The sequence below is a fragment of the Bombina bombina genome, chromosome 5 (assembly GCF_027579735.1).
Source record: "Bombina bombina isolate aBomBom1 chromosome 5, aBomBom1.pri, whole genome shotgun sequence".
Lineage (NCBI taxonomy): Eukaryota > Metazoa > Chordata > Amphibia > Anura > Bombinatoridae > Bombina > Bombina bombina.
The window spans coordinates 125,763,635-125,785,076 of record NC_069503.1 but is presented as its reverse complement, the minus strand read 5'-3'; the positions used below and the strand labels follow the sequence as shown (position 1 = coordinate 125,785,076).

At 42.2% G+C, this 21,442-nt stretch overlaps 1 protein-coding gene across 1 annotated transcript in view; it reads left to right on the top strand.

The window, feature by feature from the left end:
* The window catches only part of SMARCC1 (SWI/SNF related, matrix associated, actin dependent regulator of chromatin subfamily c member 1), a gene marked incomplete in the record, with an annotated part of 306,811 nt that extends 286,251 nt beyond the window's left edge, over nt 1-20,560 (top strand). The window contains 1 exon segment of the mRNA XM_053713684.1: nt 19,159-20,560. Within this exon segment, the coding sequence (XP_053569659.1) occupies nt 19,159-19,256 (98 nt within the window).
* Between the last annotated feature and the right edge of the window lie 882 nt (nt 20,561-21,442).

Genomic DNA, 21,442 nt, shown 5'->3' with positions numbered 1-21,442 from the left:
AGTCCACGGCCCCCGCCCAGTTTTTCTAGTCTATGGGCGGTCCCCTATTTTATTCTTCTGGCACCATTTATACCCTGTTTCTCCTATGTTTCCTTGTTCCCTCGGCAGAATGACTAGGGTATTGAGGAAGTGGGAGAGATATTTAAGCCTTTGGCTGGGGTGTCTGCCTCCTCCTGGTGGCCAGGTGTTGTATTTCCCAACAGTAAGGAATGAAGCCGTAGACTCTCCCTATCCGGAAGGAAAGGAATTTATCTGGTAAGCACAAATTGTATTTTCATTTAAACGGACATAAAATACTTTAAGATTTTAGTATATAATGTAAAAAACTGATGTAATGTACCAATTTTAATCTGTAATTTTAACTCCGATTATCTTCTTAAAATTGAAATTGCTAACTGCAGACTTCCAAACAAACAAGGTGTTAATGTATTCAGCTAGCATGTACTCTTTTTTTTTTCTAGTCATGTGGCCCCACCATAATGCAAGCAATAATACTACATTATATTTTAATTACAATAATTAGACCTTTTAGCTAGAAGTTGGTGTTTTTATGTTGCACATATTAAGAGACACCCGTGTTGAATTGTCCGGGGATTCGTTGATAAGCCACATGCAGTGTGTTAAAGAATAGAACTCTGGTAGGGTGAGGTTGCTATATGAATTATGATGCATACATTTTGCCCCAGGCAAAGCATAGTCTTTATGAATTCAAAAATTGTATTTCTAGCTCCAAATTTTTCAGGTAATTCTGCATATTTCTTTGTATTCCCCTTGGTTACCTAAAGCTATAATATTGATGGTGTTAAAGTTTCATATAATTTTGTTAACCCCCATTTGGAAGGGCTGTCATATCACATTTTGATGCGGAGCCCTCTGCTATGACCAGTGTGATGGTTAGTGCTGCACATGTGGGATGCCTGGTTAACGAAATGGGAGACTATGAAAGTTTCATTTAAACCACATTACAACCCAGAGGTAATGATACATTCTGGTGATCAGAGTGACTGATATGCTGCTTTAACGGATGCCCACATTAATGGTTTTAGCTATACAGTGTCTCTTGTTGCACACAGTCTAAAAAAATGAAACTTGTCTTAACCCCTTTGAGGTACCCTGTACATCTCTGATCGTTAAGGGTTTTCCAGGCCATAATAGCACTGGTCACAGCGGCAAGACTGCACTATTATGACCTCCCTCCAGCAGGCCTCCCGTAATAGCAGCAAGACTACTTAGTCGTCCGTGCGGTTTTCTTTTTCTCTTTTTGTTCTTTCGGTCTCCGACTTAGTTGTGTTTGGCTGATAATGCCCTTTTTTTCTAGCATTTCGTGAGGCTCTCTGGAGTCTCCCGAGTTAGTTTGATCTATCTTTTGGAAGACAGGGTTCAGAGTAGTTATCCCTTTACCTTGCTTCTTCCTTTGGGGAGTTGTTGGTCAGGGTTCCCTTTTGGGGGCATGTGTATGGGATCTGCGATAGTGCACTTTGAGTCCTCTTGGCTCGGTGGTGGTGCATGTGGTTTTCACCCAGGCTTGAGGCTGTCGTTTGTGTCCTTGGGGCCCTTTTTTATCATGTTTTTGCTCCCTGCTTTTGGATGAAGCGGGACTTTTTTATTTATGGGATGTGGTTCAGTCCTGGTGCCCTCAGATTGGGCTGCCTCTTACCCTCCCGTTCTTGGTATTTAGTGTACACTTTGGCTTGGGTATAATTTTCCCACAAGTAATGAATGCGGCTGTGGACTCTTTCCCATTAGGAAGAAAAACATAAATTATGCTTACCTGATAATTTCATTTTCTTCCGTGGAGAAGAGTCCACAGCCCCCCGTCCGTTTTTTTTATACGTTTTTTTTCGTGTATAGTCTTCTGGCACCCTTTCACCCTAATGTTTCTTCCACTGATCCTTGTTCCTCGGAAGACTGACTGGGGGATAGGAGAAGTGTGGGAGTATTTAAGCCTTTGGCTGTTGTGTCTTTGCCTCCTCCTGGTGGCCAGGTTCTTAATTCCCACAAGTAATGAATGCGGCTGTGGACTCTTTCCCATGGAAGAAAATGAAATTATCAGGTAAGCATAATTTTGTTTTTCCGGTTGAAACTGTCATTTGCTGTGTAAACACAAGACATCAGAAATTAGCCTTAAAGTGGGGATGGAAGGTATATAGGGCCTAGTCCTTTTTTTAAATGCTTTACAGAATCTTTAAATAACATGGACTCTTATCTGCTGCTCTCCTGCGTACACTGTTCTTTAAGGGGAAACCTTTAATTTGCTTTATGGTTTCCTAATAATCTATTTGTCTCTGCACTTCTCAAGTATGAGCACCATTGACTGACATTAATAGACTTTTTCACTGCTGTGCCACTTCCTCACCTAACTTGTCTGACTTTTGCAGGTCAGATGCCCGGACCTAACCCTATGATGTCTGGTCCTCCTATGCCAAGTCGCATAATGCCTAACATGCATCAAGCTGCTGGGCCTCACCCTCCTCCTGGCATGTCCCCAATGCCTGGCAGCATGATGGGTCCACGTCCTCCTATGGCTCCTAACGGCATGTGTAAGCTGCTTGTTTGTCTCTTTGTGCTTTATCTGTTGCATGTGCTGCTTACTGCCTATTGCTCTAACATCTCCTTCCCTAGAGATCTTGTAACAATTTCACTAGCAGATTCCTCCTACATGAAGATGTCAAACTCATTTTTTTTTTTAGAGACTTCAAAAGTATAAAACGTGTTTTTAAAGCATAGATTGTAACTTATTGATTGCAACTTATTGATTGCAAAGATTAAAAAATATATATTTTTTTACTTTAATAGCAGATTTTTTTTTTAACTAAATGTCCCTTTATATTCTAAAATATGATATACATGTCAGTTTTGATTAGAACATAAATGCTTATTTTCTTCTTAAATGGCAATAGTCCACAGCTGCATTCGTTTCTTTTGGGAATTCAGAGCCTGGCCAACAGGAGGAGGCAAAGACACCCCAGCCAAAGTCTTAAATACCTCCCCCACTTCCCTCATCCCCCAGTGATTCTTTGCCTTTCGTCACAGGAGTTTGGCAGAGAAGTGTCAGAAGATTGAAAAATAGTCCCTTATGGAGGGTGGTACTCTTTGAAATGGGACTGGAGTTTTAAGTAATCCTGTAAGCCTCTGTGAGGGCATGGATGAAAGTTAGTCTGGAGATGCAGGGAGTTTCGTCTCTGCGAAACCATCCTGACTCATGTTAACAGCTCCTTGGCAATCGGCGTTAACGAGTTTCTTCACTCAAGTCCATGTCAGAAGTACTGCTACGATCTGTCACACTTGAAGGGCCGTGTTCCTGTTCCACGGCGTGGATTCCGGTAAGATAGTTTCATTTTATTTCCATATGTGAATGTAATGTTAACGAAAAGTCAGGGTCCCATTGGGACTCCTTTATCTTAAAATGGAATAAAGGGTTAATATCTCTTGTGGGGGGTTATTGAACAGGGGGGAGACTTTAATCATGTTTGTTATATGATCTGTATGTGTAGTGATGCTTGGACTCATGGCTAGTCGGACCATAACGGCCTTATCAGACTGCGTCGTCCTTTTGGATTGGCGTGCCTTTTTGCGGCCTTACACGGTGCACCTCGTGACAGGCTGTGGTTGCGTAATTTAATTTCCGTACCCTAACAGAGTTGCGACAGACCGTGTCTGTTCATTGGTTGTCTGGTTCACAGGAGGTGGTGAGCGCCCCAGCAATTGGGGGTGAAAGGTGCCATTAGCTTTAGTCCATATTTGCAATCTCCAAGTTATGGAGGATTCGGATTTTTTAGAGACTGACATCTCCGACTCGGAGTATACGTCTTGTGAGAAGTATGAAATGGCCCGGGTTATCCATGTCCATCAGTTATGTTCCGATTGCCGTTCCTGAGTACTCTTCCCCCGAATCAGGGAATGTAGAGTGCGTTGATCCATCCGCCCCAGAGGATTCCATGTCCCGTGAGGCGCGTGCCCCAGAACCTTCTTTTGCTACGCAAGCAGGTGTCCCTATGGTCGTTACTCCTCCGGAAGGATGGCCTGTTTCCTCCAGAGGTTACGGCACTGTTCCGCATGGCCATATCTATGGCGCTGGTGCAGTTATATCATCCAAGAGAAGTAATTTTAAGATACTGTCCATGTTCTGTTAACCAGGGTCCGTCAAGTGTGAGATCGCCCGAGTCAGTTCGACCTTCTGGAAAAGCGATGGCCTCTGAGGCTTCAGGAGCCCCTCCCTCTGCGCCATCCATCGATACGGCGGGGGAACATTTTGCCTTCCGTTATAGACTGGCACATCTTCGTGTACTACTAAGGCATGTTTTGGCAGTGCTGGAGGATTCTGGTCCTACTGGACCGAGAGATCCTCTGTCTTCCATGCCGGATGGCAAACTGGGTTAGACGTATGGGGATGAAGCCAATCTCCTTGACGTCTCCGTTATTCTTTTAAGTATCTGTTCCAGTTCTAAGTTTAGGAGATTAGTGCCTCTGATCGGCTGGTCCTATTAGTGCACCCATTCACCTTGGGCGTTCACCCTCAGGTGCTGCGTTCATTTTCTTTGATCCGGTTAGGATGTGTTTATTTTGTTTTAAGAATCTCATGTCTGTTATTTTCAGTTTGGAACGTTTCTTCTCTGGAACTGATGCTTGCGATTTTATGGTCGTGTGAGCACTTTCTCGGAAGTTGCGCAGTACTATATAATAGTTATGTTTATAGTTTATCAATCCCTTCGGGGGCTTAGATTTTTCTTGCACCTTAGACTGTTTCGGTGTGCTCTCGTACCGGGCGGGTACTGATCAGGCGCAAGCGTCTGTTTCTTACGGTTCATGTCACCCACGTGGTGCCGGTGTGCTGGTTACCTTGTCGGGTGCTGGGTTGTTCACTTTAGTAAGTGTTGGTTTGTTCCTGTTACCATTACTAGACGTCGGAGGGACTACATCGGTCCTCCTCCTGTCAAGGGGGTTTCGGACTTGGCGCCTGAGGCTCCTTGTGGAAGGCCCTTTGGCTTGGGAACCGAAGTTCCTCCATTTCCCATGGGTTTGGAGTTTTGGGTGACCTCTGGGTGTCGGGGTACCAGATGAGTATTTTCACATTCACTCTTGGTATCTTCCGGATGTCTTTTTTTTTTTTTTTTTTTTTTTTTGGTGGCCTAGTTGCTGTACCTCTCATAGGTTGCTGGGGCTACTTGCTGCCTTTTCTGGGTGTGTCCTTTTTAGTAGGTTGCACGCTCTCTGGGGAGTGCAGTGGTTGGGGTTACTCACTGTTTTTTGCCCAGCATCTCCTGGTTGACTGGTCTGCCAGGAGTTGTGAGGCTCCCACAGTTTTTCCTGTGAGGTACAGGATTTTCCGGAAGGCTGATTCTTTTGGGGTCTTGGTGATATTATCACTTCTCATCCTAAGGGCTTGTAGGCCAGAAAGGTAACTCTGTTGGTAAAATACCCGGACTTCATCAGCCCTTCATCTTTCAAATGGAGCCTTTTCTGTGTAATCCCGTGACCTTAGCAGGGGGATGTTCCCCTCAACTCTAAGAGATCTAGGCTTTGCGGTTTACAAGCAGAGGGTCCTGATTTTGGACACTCCCCCCGGGTGCTGGTTGCCCTTTGCTTAGGCCTGTTAAGATGTCTTTCTAGGCTCTCTGGTCTCAACCTATTTCAAGCGTTCAATGTCCAGGGACATTGGGATGTGGGATGTACTGCCCAGGGTGCTCTTCTCCGTATGAGGTGACTTGCCAGTTCCTCAGGGTTTGAACTTCGACAGGTCTCGGGTTCTGGGGGTCTATTTTTTGACAGTGTCTCTTGTCTGAGTTCAGAGTCCGGACCTGAATCTGTCCTGGCCGGTTCGGTTTCAAACCTTTTAGGTTTGAAGACATCCGCTTGTCCCTTCTGGTATCTACCTGAAGGTTAGCTTGCAGTCTTTTGGTGGGATCTGTCAGTGGTTGTCAGGGGCAGTTATTGCACCTTGATGTGGGCTCGTGGTTGTTTGTTCCACTGAGCTATCGGTATGACCGAATTCTCTTATCACTTGGTTTCACCATACTCTCATCCCTACTCCATGCCTATGGCTGTGGAAGCGGTTCCTTTGCTTTTGTCCTCCTTCTGGAGTTTTCTGTATTCAGTTTTCCATTGAGGCCCCGAGGGCCATCTCTTCTTGTTTCCGAGGGATTCTGTCCTTGCGTGCAAGAGGTCCTGGGGCTGGATTCTGGTACTGGGATGCTGTGGTTTAGTGTCTATCTCCCTGGTTTGGGAGTAGTCCCTCTTAGGAGGCAGCTGTGTAGGCGTTCTGGAACCCGAGCACGTAGAATTTCCGTCATGGCTTTTGGTAGCAAGCGTGATTTAAATTATGGTCAGAGTTGTTCCCCCCATGGGGTTGTTGCCTTTTAGGCCCCTCCCCTTTCTTTTAAAGTGTGGTCCAAAGAATTTTATATTCTGTTTTCGGATTTTGCCAATCCTTTTGGACTGGGTTCGTTTCCTCTGAGTGGTGGTCTGGGATCTGACTGCTCTGCTGAGTCTTGGCCGTGTACTTCTAGTTGATGCAGGTCTAGGCAGCCTAAGGGATCTCTACCCTGTCTAGTAGATGAAGTCTTGGAGTTTGAGTCCTGCTGTGGCGGCTTTCTAATCTGGTCTCCTGCTTTCGGTGGGGGGGTTCAGTGTGTCATCCCTCCACTGATTTCTTATGCTGTTGGTTGGATGTTCTTCTAAGGAGTTGCTGTCGATATTTTCGACATTCTCCGTGGGTTGATCTCCCACGTTGGCTCAGGGTCAGCTTTGCTGCCTTGCGGCTGGAGCTCAGAGGTGGCTGTGTGTTTTCACAAGATAGCCTTTTTTCTGATAGGGTATTTAGTTTGTTTTTATCCTTGTCTACGTGCTCCGACTTTCTTCAGCTCCATATGGGTTTCTTCCTTTGTCTACTTTTAGCGGTAGTGTCTGCTAAACTATGGTAATGTGAAGAGCCGGTGGCTTCCTTGAAGCACCATAAGTTGTATGGCGGTGTGTCAGGGAGCTGAGGGTAGACCTTGGTTCTTTCCCGTGATGGCCTTTTCATAGGTGTGGAGTTGATCCTTGTCCTTCTAGGGAGTCCTTCCCTCGGTGGTTATCTTTAGCAACCTTGGGTTTGCTTACTCGTTTTGAGATTTTTTTAACATATTTGGTGATCCTTTGGATACCTTATGGGTCCTCAGTTTTCCACTTTGTGGGTATGGGTAAGTCTCTTCCTTCGGATCGGGGGTTAATTCTGTGCGTTTAGAAAACGTCCGGAACTTGGTTCCTCGGGGGGGGGTGGGGGGTTTGTGCTCAATGGATTCTAGAGATTCTGAGTGGTCTCTAGGATTGCCTTGCAGATGTTTAACTGATGGGCAGTTACTTGGTCTTTCAGGTTTTTCACCACTTGTGTCTAAGTGTTAGTTGTTTTTTTTTTATCGGGTGTCTGATAATTTTAGGCTGTGGTGCCCTTAGAAGGGACCACCTTCTGTACCCGCCATTTGTTTGTATTCAGTGTCCTCTAGTTTGGGTATTGTTTTGTCAAAAGTAATGAATGCAGCTGTGGACTTTTCCCATTAAAGAAGAAAGTTTTTATTCTTCAGGTACACTTTTCACCTGAGATTTCTCCTACTGTTCCTTGTTCCCTTGGCAGAATGACTGGGGGATGAGGGAAGTGGGGGGGGAGGTATTTAAGCCTTTGGTTGTGGTGTCTTTGCCGCCTCCTGAATTCCCAAATGTAATGAATGCAGCTGTGGAATCTTCCCGTCAGAAGAAAAGAATCCTCATTTAAGCATAGTTTAAATTTAAAAAAATAATAATCTACTAATTCAGTTATAAAAGTTAGCTTTACTTTGTAATGTTACCCTTTACAGGTATTAGTATTCAATGACGCTAGACCAAGAGACCGAGAGAATAACAACTGTGTAATAAAGCGGTTAACTTGCCACCTAGGTTTAAAATGAATATATTTTTAATACAGTTAGATCTGAAAATGACTGCGTGCTCTCCAGAGGTCTGCAGCATTTCTCATTATTTGTCAGTACGCCTATAGCTGTTAATTACAATTTCAGTGTTGTTAATCTGCCGATAAATTAAACCTGTGCAGTGGCGGTTACACACAAGAACAAATCTGCATCTGAATGTTGCTCTGGTAGCGATTAAATTTAATATTTGGATTTCACCAAAGCTCACAGTTTTGGCATATTTTATATTTTGTCCAATCACTGGCAACCTTTACTTCTTATGGTAAATTACATTTGTATAAATATTTTAAGCATTTTTCGTAATGTTGATTCATAGATGTTAGGTCTAAAGTAAGTAGGATGGTTGTAGTAAGACCATAACATTTATTTAAGCATGTCCAGACACTGTTAAATGAAATAAAAGCCCTCCTTGCTGACACTGATAATGCTGTATGTAGGTTTCAATTAACATATGTCTTGCCCAAACATGCATGGCATTACTTCCCCAGAGAAATAGAACTTTATATGAAGTACCTATATTCCTTAGACTTTTTCATAACCTGTAAATAAACTGCTTAAACAGTCTTTAGTTGTCTTGTGATAGCAAATGATATCAAATTAGCCATTTTAAACAACTTTCCAATTTACTTTGCTTTGTACTCTTGCTATTCTTAGTTGAAACGCATACTAGGTTGCTTCACGAGCTGCAATGCATTACTGAGCACTAGCTACTGATTGGGAGCTGCACATTAATGCCTACTGACACTGGTTCACCAGCTGTGCTCAGCTAGCTCCCAGTAGTGCATAGCTGCTCTTTCAACAAAGGATTCCAAGAGAATGAAGCACATTTGATAATAGAAGTAAATTGGAGAGTTTAATATTACTTGCTCTGACTGAATCACAAAAGAACATTTGTTTTATATCCCTCTAAAGGGACATGAAACCCCAAAATATGCACTACTAGGAGCTAGCTGAGCACATCTGGTGAACCCGTGTTAAGAGGCAAATTTGTGCAGCTACCAATAAGTAATGCATTACAGCTCTTGAACCTGTGAAAATAAGGAAAATAGGGAACAAGTAATATCAATATATACCTCACAGAAAATACAGTAATAATAGGGGTAGTATATCCCCAATCTTAGTCTCAAATAAATCGTGAGGGGTGCTCTATGCCAAATACAACAAGAACACGGAGAAGGAAAAAACAGCAGAACCTACAGAGCACTCAAATACCACATCCCTCAATTAGTAAAGGGAAAGAAGCTCTCAGGTTGCAATAAAACATAGCATTTAGAGGTTTCTTCTCCTGATTCCCTTCAGCCTTTTTGTTTGAGAACTAATTTGTTGTAATATTGGCTCTTTGCCTTGGTAACCACCCAGTTAATACCGGCTCTCACAAGCATACACCCAGTTAATACCGGCTCTCACAATCATACACCCAGTTAATACCGGCTCTCACAAGCATACACCCAGTTAATACCGACTCTCACAAGCATACACCCAGTTAATACCGGCTCTCACAAGCATACACCCAGTTAATACCGACTCTCACAATCATACACCCAGTTAATACAGACTCTCACAATCATACACCCAGTTAATACCGGCTCTCACAAGCATACACCCAGTTAATACCGACTCTCACAAGCATACACCCAGTTAATACCGACTCTCACAAGCATACACCCAGTTAATACCGGCTCTCACAAGCATACACCCAGTTAATACCGACTCTCACAAGCATACACCCAGTTAATACCGGCTCTCACAAGCATACACCCAGTTAATACCGACTCTCACAAGCATACACCCAGTTAATACCGGCTCACACAAGCATACACCCAGTTAATACCGGCTCTCACAAGCATACACCCAGTTAATACCGGCTCTCACAAGCATACACCCAGTTAATACCGGCTCTCACAAGCATACACCCAGTTAATACCGGCTCTCTCAAGCATACACCCAGTTAATACCGGCTCTCACAAGCATACACCCAGTTAATACCGGCTCTCACAAGCATACACCCAGTTAATAGATTTATTCCTGTGATGTTTTACTGGTTGTCATTGTGTTGTCTCACGCTGCTGGCAATCACTACCTTAGCTATTCTAATCTAAGTCTTATTGCACTCATACCTACACTATTGTATTTATACCATTAAATGTTACGTTTTATTGCAGCCTGAGAGGTTCTGTCCCCTTTACTAATTGATGGGTGTGGTATTTGAGTGCTCTAAGTGCCGCTGTTTTTTCCTTCTCCGTTTTCCAGCTCTTGAACCTACCTAGGTATGCGTTTGCAAAAGTATTCCTTGGTAGGCTCAGGAGCAGAAATGCGCTACTGAGCGCTTGCTGGTAATTGGTGGCTACACATATATGCCTCTTGTCATTGGCTCACGTGTGTTCAGCTAGCTCCCAGTAGTGTGCTCCCTTTCCTTCAACAAAGGATACAAAGAGGATTAAGCAAATTTGAGCAAAGTATTAAATAGGAAATGTGTGTAAAATGTTATGCTCTATCTGAATCGTGAAAGAACAATTGTGGATTTCATGTCACTTTTTATCCTGACAGTCTTTTGTTTTGTTGTAGATTCCCAACTCCAGAAAGGCTTTATTACTTATTGACTAACATCCTAGATCTTCTTCATGTTGCTGCTTTCACTAACTCACACTGTAAATGTGCTTACTAGCTGGCTTTGTGTAGATTACCACAACAATAAGGTTAGGACCGGTCATTAGCATTCAACTTATTTTTCTATGGAAGTTTTAAAAATACCTCTTAGTCCTGCAAGAGTACAGTTTTAAACAACTTGGCAATTTATTTTTGTCATCTGAGTTGCTTCATTCTCATGGTATTCTTTGTTGACAAGTATAACTAGGTATGCTTGGGAGCTGCTGCACATATATATTTCTTGTCATTGGCTACCTGTGTTCAGCTAGCTGCCATTATGTATTGCTGCACCTTCAACGAACAATGAGATTGAACCATATTTGATAATAGATGTAAATTGAAGAGTTACAAACTTGTCTGCTCTGTCTGACTCGTATAACAGCTGATTTGGGTTTCATGTCCCTTTGACCCCAGTTATGGTCAGGTAGTATACCTGACGATACAGTAACGTGCAGCTCTAGTAAAGGTATTATGTGGCACACAAGTGTCGGTCATCTGTATTTTGAGTTTTAAGGAGTTACATGTGATCTCCCTACAAATAGCAATCACCTTCTGCAGTTTTGGCTGGGGTGACTCTTCACCTCTGATTTTTAAAAGGTAATGGTGATCACCTGCCCCACTAGATGTCTGTGTGTGATATTTAGGCCGGAAATATCCACTAGTCCCAACACAAGTATCAGATAACAGTGGATGAGTAGAACGTGACTTATTTTATGGGAAGTGTGGTGGAAAGTGCTTTAAAAACAGAGCAAAACTGGACCTTTAGCAGAGGTTAAGTATCATCATATTTTACGTTGATGTACACCTTTAATAATGTGGTTACGTTTCTTTCTCATGTTTGTTTTTTTATCACGTATCATGAAAACAGATGGCTCTGTCCTTTTTAAAGGTCTTAAAATTAAACTGTACAAGAGAATCTTGGCCTGGCATGGACTCTTCGTATGACGTATTGCCTGAAAATGTGTTGCTCCTGAAGTGTAGCACTGCCTTTTGTGTAAATGGTTAACTTTCCAATGGCAGGGAGAGTCCACAAATTCATTAATTTCTTTTGGGAATTCAACACCTGGCCACCAGGAGGAGACAAGGCACCTCCCACTTCCTATACACCCCCAGTCATTCTTTTCCTCGTGAACTTAGAGGTGGGTGAAAAAAGGGCTCTGAAGAAAACTGGATTTAGTCCTTTAATTGGTAGTTTCCCTGCAAGATAGTACTGGGGTTTTATGAAGCCATGTAATTCTCTTAGTAAGAGTCTTTGTGAACGTTGGCTCTGGATGTCGCAAGGAACCTTCCTTAGCCTCCTTCCAGCTTGTCTCTTCTAACACCCCTCTTGGCAACCAGTGTTGGTTTACACTGCTTTCCTTCTACCTCAGGTCCCTGTCAGAAGAGAAGCTGTCACACCTTGAAGTGCTGTGGAGAATCTACAGCAGTGACCCTGGAGGGTACGTGCCTTCTACCTTATTGGACCTTGGGACACAGAAGAAGATGGGAACAGGTAGGGTGACCTGATGGCACCTAGTTTTCCTCCTAGAGTGTCTGGGGACAGACTTATGAGATTCAGAGGGATTTCTACGTTGTGGGAATGCATTTTTTTTTTACTCACTGCACAATTGCGCCCATTAACAGAGGCTTTATCGCTACCCACATGGTCTGATTTTTCCTGAACGTCTGGGCTGCGTCTCTGTTCTGAACAGGATAACTCTGAAAGGCTTTGTGCTTTTTATTCTAGCGCTGCTACAATGAGGAGATGGGGAGTGCCCCAGCTACAGCAGGGGCGATTAGAGGTGACATACAGTGTTAGAGCTTATATATAGGATATTTATCATGAATTTCAAATATTTTTCCTTTCAAATAAAATGTTATTCTACTTTTTAGTCCCTTATACAAGATGGACATATACATGCTTAGGGAAGATTCTACTTCATTAAAACCAAATAATGTGTGTGTATTGTGAAGAGCATAGGGTTTGCCCCCCTGCTCAGTTTTGTTCTATATGTTTGCAGTCAGTTTTACAAGCCAAGAAGAGTACTAAGGCATTGTTTGATAGGATTAACCCTTCTGAGCCCTCTACCTCTCAGGGCTCTGTAGTCCAGGATATGCCAATTCTTTTTCCTCAGTCCCCGTCACAAAGGGTATTTTTTACCGGTGGACTTTGCAGCACAGGTACAATCAGCTGTTTCTGCTGCATTGAGTTCTCTCCCCATCTCTGGGAAGAGAGAGAGGAAGGTAAAACATATTTCCTCTGATCCAAGCAGTGTTCCTTTAGAGCCTGCCTTATCTCAGCAGTCTGAGGAGGAGCTTACCTCAGTGGCTTTTGAAGGTGAACTCTCTGATTCTGATTCCGTGGAGGAGAAACCTGCAGAACCAGAGGAAATTTCCTTCAGATTTCAACTTGAGCATCTTTGTTTTCTACTTAAGGAAGTATTATCAACTTTGGAGGTTCCAGATCCTAAACCTTTGGAAAAACCCAAGATTCCTAAACTTGATAGGGTTTATGATTATGGGACCAGCGCGCATGGCGGGCATTATTTCCAAGGAGTGGGAGAAGCCTGGTATTCCGTTCTCCCCCTCTGCTTAAGAGAATGTTTCCTGTATCCGAATCTCATTTGGAGCTGTGGAATGCCATTCCCAAGGTGGATGTAGCCATCTCCACATTGGCTAAACTTACTACTATTCCCGATATGATTAGTACCTCCTTTAGACATTACATGGACAGGAAGATTGAGGGGTACCTTAGGAGACCTTTGTTTTCAGATGGGTCTTCTCTTCCAACCTGCAGAAAGTATTGCAGCAGTTGCTGGAGCAGCCACCTTTTGGTGTTACTCCTTATCAGAGATGGTTCTAGTGGAAACTTCTCTAGAAGACATTCAAGATAGGATTAAGGCTCTCAAGTCAGCCAATTCCTTTGTTTGTGATTCAATTATGCAGATTATCAGCCTTCTCGAAAGAACAGCAAAGCCTGATGACTTTGCGTTAAGATCTTTCTGGCTGAAATCTTTTCTGCAGACATGGTGTTTAAGTCCAGACTTCTTTCTCTGCCTTTTTAAGGGGAAGATGCTTTTAGGCCTGGACCTGGATTCTATTATCTCCACGGTGACCAGGGGGAAGGGTGCCTTTCTCCCACAGAATAAGAAATTTAAATCCAAGGGTCACCAATCTGGAAATTTTCGTTCTAACAAGAAACTGAGATCTCAGGCCTCATACAAGCCGGACCAACCTAAGAGTTCCTGGAAACTCTTTCAAGCTTGGAACAAGAACAAACCATCCAATAAGCCTTCCTCTGATAAAAAAAAAAAGCATGAAGGGACCGGATCATGTATGGAGCAGACTGTCCTTTTTTCGGAGACGAGTGGTTTCGGGATGATCAGGACCCCTGAGTTTTGGAAGTGATCTCCCTGGGGTACAGAATAGGGTCAGTTCTCGTCCGCCAAGGGTACGATTTCTGCTGTCAAGGCTTTCTTTGATTCCAAAAGAGAACCGCCTTCTTAAGTTGTGTAAAGGACCTCTCCTCTATATGGGAGTGATTGTTCCAGTGCCCCCTTCAAAGCAGAGCCAAGGGATTATTGCGACCTATCTTAGACGAGTCTTCTGGACAGCCAGACCAAGGATTCTCTCTTGGTGGCTTTGTCAGGACCATCTTTCTTAAGGCACATGCTTTTTGAGACCATCCTGGGAGATATTGACTACAGATGCCAGTCTCCTTGGTTGGGGAGCGGTCTGGTGTCCCTTGAAAGCTCAGGGAACTTGGTCGTTGGAGTTCTCTCTTCCAATCAATATTCTGTAATTGAGCCATTTTCAATGGTCTGATGGCGTGGCCTCATCTTTGTTCTGTCTGGTTTAACAGATATTTCTATTGGACAACATAACTTCTATTGCCTACATCAATCATCAAGGGGGAAAGAGGAGTTCCCTGGCGATGAAGGAAGTGTCTTGCATCCTTCAATGGGTGGAATCTCACAAATGTCACATTTCTGCCATCCACATCCCGGGGGTAGACAATTTGGAAGCAGGCTTCCTCAGCAGACTGACCTTTCACCCTGGCGCATGGTCTCTTCATCCCGGGGTGTTCTCCGCGATTACCCTCAGGTGGGGAGTACCGGACATAGATCTAATGGCATCTCGCCTCAATACTAAACGGCCCAAATACGGGTCTAGATAGAAGGATCCTCAGGCTGTGTTAAGACGCATTAGTAGCTCCGTTGAGGCTTCAGACTTATCTGTTTCCTCAGTTTGTCAGTTTGCTTTCCTCCCTCGGGTGATCGCCTGCATCAAACAGGAGAAAGCTTCTGTGATTCTCATTGCTCTGGCATGGCCTTGCCGGAACATGGTTCGCTGACCTAGTGAAAATGTCCTCTTCTCCATGGAGGCTGCCTCTTCGAGCGGACCTTTAGATCCAAGACCTGTTTCTTCATCAAAATCTAGATTCGCTGAAGCTGACTGCATGCTGATTGAACGCTTTATGCTGTCCAAGTGAGTTTTTTTTTAAAGGGTCATTGATACTCTGATCCAGGCTCATAAACCGGTTACTCGTCTTATTTACCACAAGGTGTGGTGTACATACCTGGCTTGGTGTGAAGAGCAAGGTTTCCTTTGGCACAAGGTGAAAGTCCCTCAAATTATTTTGTTTCTCCTAGATGGTCTGGAGAAGGGTTTGTCAGCCAGCTCTATCAAGGGTCAGATCTCTGCACTTTGTTTTGCTGCACAAGAAATTAGCTAATCTTTCTGATGTTCAGTCCGATGTTCAGTCCTTTGTCCATGCCCTGGTTGGAATCAGGCCTTTGTTTAAACCTGTTGCTCCTTCTTTGGAGCCTTAATCTTGTGTGTTCTTCAACAGGCTCAGTTTGAGCCTATGCATTCTGTTGACATTAAGCTTTTGTCTTGGAAAGTTTTGTTTCAGTTGGCAATTTCTTCTGCTTGCAGTGCTTATGAATTATTTGCTTTACAGTGTTTATCCCCCTTATCTGGTTTTTCATGTGGAAAAGGCTGTTTTGCATACTAAGGTCGGTTTTCTGCCTAAGGTTGTCTTTGATCGAAATATCAATCAGGAAATTGTAGTTCCTTCCTTTTGTCCTAATCCTTCCTCTCAGAAGGAGCGTTTATTACACAATCTGGATGTAGTTTGTGCCTTGAAATTTTACCTTCACGCTACCAAGGATTTCAGACAATCTTCCTTGTTTGTTTTGTACGCTAGTAAGCGCAAGGGTCAGAAGGTCACTGTGACTACTTTCTTTTTGGCTGAGGAGTGTCATTCGTTCGGCTTATAAAGAAGTTGGTCAACAGCCTCTTGAGAAGATTACGGCTTATTCTACCAGTGCAGTTTCCTCTTCTTGGGCTTTTAAGAACAAAGCTTCTATGGAACAAAGCTGTACGGGGGCTTACCTGGTCCCCCTTTTTTTTTTTTTTTTTTTTTTTTAACATACCTTTTTCAAAATTTTACAAGTTTGATGTTTTTGCTTCAGCTGAGGCTTCTTTTGTGTGAAAAGTGCTTCAAATGGTGGTGCCTTCAGTTAAGGTCCGTCTGCCTTATTTTCCCTCCCTGTTAATTCTGTGTCCTCTCTAGCTTGGATATTGGATTCCCAACCGTAATGAATAAATGTGTGGACTCTCCCTCCCCTTGGAAAGAAAACAAGTGATTATTTTTCTTTCCTGGTAGGAAGAGTCCACAAACCCACCCTATTTTAAGGCGGCTTGTCTTCAGGCACCTCTATTCCCCTAGTGTTTCTCTTACGTTTCCTTATTTCCTTGGCTGAATGACTAGGGGAGTATGGGAAGTGGGAGGGATACTTAGGGCTAGATTTATCAAGCCCTTGCGGCAGCAAGTTCTCACAAGAACTTGCTCGCCGCGATTTATCAAACAGCGCCACCAGACCGCTGCTTCCCTAACATCTTCGCCACATCTATTCTGGCGAAATTCAATCTCCTCGGTCGAGTCCGACCGAGGAGATTGACAGCTCCTGCCCGCGCGTGATTGTCTGTGCGCGGGCAGGGGGCGGGATTGCACGCGAGCGCAAAATTGCGCTTGTGTGCAATGTTAATTACCTGCGGGTAATTGCGCCCTGCCACAGGCGAGCTGAGCCGTACAGGGGCGCGTATACGCGCCCCTATACGCCTCAGGGTTGATAAATCTAGCCCTTAATGCTTTGACTGGGGTGTCTGCTGCCTCCTTGTGGCCAGGTGTTGAATTCCCAACAGTAATGAATGAATTCGTTTGTCTCTCCCTGCCAGGAAAGAAAATAATTTCAGGTAAGCATAAATTTAGTTGGTTTTTTTTTCGCTTCTCTACATGTTGCAAGCAGTCCATTTTAAAGTTGGCTTAAAGGGATATGAAACTCAATTTTTTCTTTCTTTCATGTTTCAGATAGAGAATGCAATTTTAATCAACTTTCTGATTTATTGTTTTTTTTTCTTCATTCTCTTGGTATCTTACTTTAAAAAGCAGGAATGTAAGCTTAGGAGCCAGTCCATTTTTGGTTCAGCACCTGGGTAGTGCTTGCTGATTGGTGGCTACATGCATGCTCTATCTGAATCATGAAATCAAATGTTTGGGTTTCATATCCCTTTAAAGACACTACATGGAGAACTTTTTTATTAAAGAAAAGTCACTATTACTACTTACTGGGAGGCTGGCTTCTTTTTATTTTGACAATTAACCCCTTAACGACCAAGGACGTGCCAGGAACGTCTTACAAAAAACATCCATAACGACCAAGGACGTTCCTGGCACGTCCTCTGGTCTTTCAAGCGGTGGAAGAGATCCTGATCACTTCCAGCTGCTTTTATGGTATTGCAGTGATGCCTCGATATTGAGGCATCCTTCAATACCATTTTTTTACAAACCAATGCAGAGCGCCACTCTGTGGCCCCCTCTGCACCGGTAGCGATGGTGCCGATCGGAACCTCATTGGTGGGTGGGAGCATTGGCGGGTGGGAGGCCCATCTCTACTGGCATCTGTTTCCTCTATGTGTAATGTATGTGCCGGGGGGGGCAGCGGGGACGCGCACCTCAACCACTGGCATCAATAAAAATGAATGGGAAGGAGGGAGAGGGCCAGTACCTAAGATGGCGACACATAGGTAGCGGGGGGAGGGTTAGAGAGCTGTTTGTGGGAGATCAGGGAAGTTGGGGGCTTAGGGGGGGTCCATCAGAGCTACATAATTAAAAAAAAAAAAAGCCTTATTTTAGTACTGGCAGACTTTCTGCCAGTACTCAAGATGGCAGGGACAATTGTGGGTGAGGGGGTCAGGGGGTGGGATTTTTCACGTGGGAGGCTGATCTCAACACTAAAGCTAAAATTAACCTTGCAAGCTACAGACTTAACACCTTCACTGCTGGGCATAATAAGTGTGGTGCGCAGCAGCATTTAGCGGCCTAATTGCCAAAAAGCAACGCCAAAGCCATATATATATATCTGCTATTTATGAACAAAGGGTGTCCCAGAGAAGCATTTACAATCATTTATGCCATAATTGCACAAGCTGTTTGTGATTAATTTCAGTGAGAAACATAGTGTTTGAAAAAGTGGACTTTTTTTTTTTAATTGATCGCATTTGGCGGTGAAATGGTGGCATGAAATATACCAAAATGGGCCTAGATCAATACTTTGGGTTGTCTACTAAAAAATATATATATATATATATATATATATGTATATACATGTCAAGGGATATTCAGGGATTCCTGACCGATATCAGTGTTCCAATGTAACTATTGCTAATATTGGGGGGGATGGATTGGAAATAGCAAAGTGCTACTTGTATTTATTTCCCTATAACTTGCTAAAAAGCAAGTTTTATTTCTAAACTCAGGACAATATTTAGAAACTATTTAGCATGGTTGTTTTTTGGTGGGTGTAGATGTGCAACAGATTTTGGGGGTCAAATTTAGAGTGTTTTTTCCCATTTTTTCATCATATTTTATAAAAAAAAAATGTATAGTAAATTATGATATGATGAAAATAATGGTATCTTTAGAAAGTCCATTTAATGGCGAGAAAAACATTTATATAATGTGTGGGTACAGTAAATGAGTAAGAGGAAAATTTATAGCTAAACACAAACACCGCAAAAATGTAAAAATAGCCTTGGTCCCAAACGGTCAACAAATGGAAAAGTGCTGTGGTCACGAAGGGGTTAAACTGACCACAGCACTTGTTAAAACTTACACCAAACAATTTAAAACAACTTTTTTAAACTTCTGTTAACAATTTGGTTTTATTTTGGAATACTTTGTCGAAAGTGCATTTCTTAGGCTGAGTAGCAGCATTGGTCTTCTGGGAGCTAGCTGGTCATTGGTTGCTGCACATATATGCCTGTTCTCAGTGGCTCAGGCGATGTTTTAAGCTAGCTCCCAGTAGTGCATTTATGCACCTAAGCCTACCTAACGCATGCAATTTGACGATGTTTTCCAAGTTAACGAGCTCAGTTTTATAAAAGTAAATTGGAAAATTGTTTTAAAATGGTATGCGCTAACTGAATCATGTAAGCTTCAGTTTGACTTTACTGTCCCTTTATTACTAGTATTGTGATGACAAACCTGAGTTGTCCTTGAAAATTTGTTTTCTTTTTACAGACTCAGGTCCATCGCAGCCACCACCACAACAGCAGCCGCCGCCTCCTACTGATGGACCAACGCCACCACCCATGGTGCCTCCAGCGGTGGCCTCTGCACCATAAGGACAACCCTAGAACTTTTAATTCTGAAAGCACGATTTGCCATTGCGTTTTTTCTTTTTATGTGCTGTTTTTATACAAATGAATTTGTGTAATGCCCAATTATATGACCAAACAATATGCACAGTTCTGTTTTCCCCCCTTATCTCCCTTTTTAACTGGCGTGTAACCCTTTTAACTTACACACAGTTGTTTGCATCCACTAATCTGTTGAAAGATTTTGGTTTCCCTGACACATTAGTGATCAATTGTTTTTAGTTTGGGGAGAAAATGCTGGATCATTTAACACATTCATTGTGTACCTGAGGTTTGAGTGTATTTTTTTTTTTTTTTCTTGTTACATATTCATTTGATCTTGTAATAAAACCACTTGAGTACTTTACAAAGTGGCAAGCTTGTTCTAGAAGTGGGTGTCTTTTAATGGTACTTGTTTGTGGCACTACCTGTTTATGGGTATTCCATTCCTGTTATTTAAGTAAAACTTTTCTAAAGTCGGTTTAAGATTTGAATAATTAGATGCAGATATTTTCTTTCTTAGACTATGCTAACCCCATCAAATAGCCCTCAAAACAAGCCATGAAGAACTGACTCTTATGGACTAGTTAGTAATTGTATGGGATATTTTGTCTTCTATTCTAAATCTACCTCTTACAGGCATGTAACACATGTAACAGTGGGACATTTCTGTTGCTCCCAGGGGTGGGAATAGATCCATTTTGGTTAACATTCAGAAAAAAAAATCAATTTCAGACATTTTGTATATGCATTACCCACCTTGTGTGACGTTCAGTGCTAACTATTTTAGTATTGAAAAGGTACTGACCTGGCCTACTACACATCATATTTTACATTCCCTTTGCAGAATATTTTCCAGGTTTCTGCTCTGTGATTTGAATGTAAAATATTGTAACTCAGAATCACCTCTGCATTATTAGTTCTCCCTGCGAGCAACCTGGAAAAACATCTCGCACTGCCGCCTTAACTCTCTCCTTCCTTTTAGGATCTTTGCTAAGATGGCAAATTATTGTATTGATGATGTAATGTCTAATGCATTGATCTCTTTGAAATCCTAGTTGCATCTAGGCTGAGTAAACCACCTCAGGTTTTAGACCTACCAATTACAATATTGGGAAGTACTTTTTATACGGTGTTGGTTCTGCCAACGTGACTGAATTCTAAACATTGTTTATATATATATATATATATTCTATACATGCTTACTTTTCTTTCATCCCCAGATGTATATTGAAACTTCTTCTGGTTTTCAGGCACCCAGACTTGTGAAATAAAATGTGGTTTCTTTTGTACATATGTCTTATTTTGTAGCAAACAAATTTAATTGAAGTAGAGTGTGAATGATGAGGTTTTTTTATTCTGCAGTGCTAAAAAACATGGGTCTTATATGCAAGGTAACAATTATGGGGGCAAAGGGATCAGTGTTAATTTTGACGGCAAATTTCAATTTAGTCTTAGTTTTAAAGTCTTTTGACTAAAATGCCATTTTAGTTTTAGTCGTATTTTAGTCATCTGAATTGTTTTAGTCTAGTTTTAGTCGACTGAATCTCCAGTAGATTTTAGTCGACTAAAATCTAAGGGGTTTAGTTAAAGTGTAATGCATTATTTAAGCATTTCTCTAATTTGCAAACTGATTACATACTCCAGAAGTAAACATAACACCTGTTATTATTTATGGCATTAAGGTTTAAACATGCAATAGAGATACAGATTTATTTATTTGTGATATGTAACATCTTTATTAAACTTAAAATTAAATAAAACCAAGTTTCATAAACAAACAGAAGTGCAACTTTAAAATATAAAAAATCAAAACTGTAAACTGTATTGGCTGTATTACACATATTACCTAATATAAAAACTTTAACAGTTTTCTGTTAATAATTAAAACAAGTATCAAGTAACTCAACACAACAAAGTTTCTGCAGCTAGCACAGGCACAGCATAACAAACCCATATTTGTGGTTTATGCTCATTTCTATAGGAAGAATCAATTGATTGTTCACAGATTCGTAAAATTTTCGGCAAAGATTAGCACTGCTCTAGAACTTCCAAACTCATTATATACTCCTGGAGTAAAGGTTTATTAACCTGTTTTTATTTGTGGTATTAAGGTTTGAACATGCAATACAGATTTAACAGATTTAACTGTTGTGGTATATAACATGTCTTTA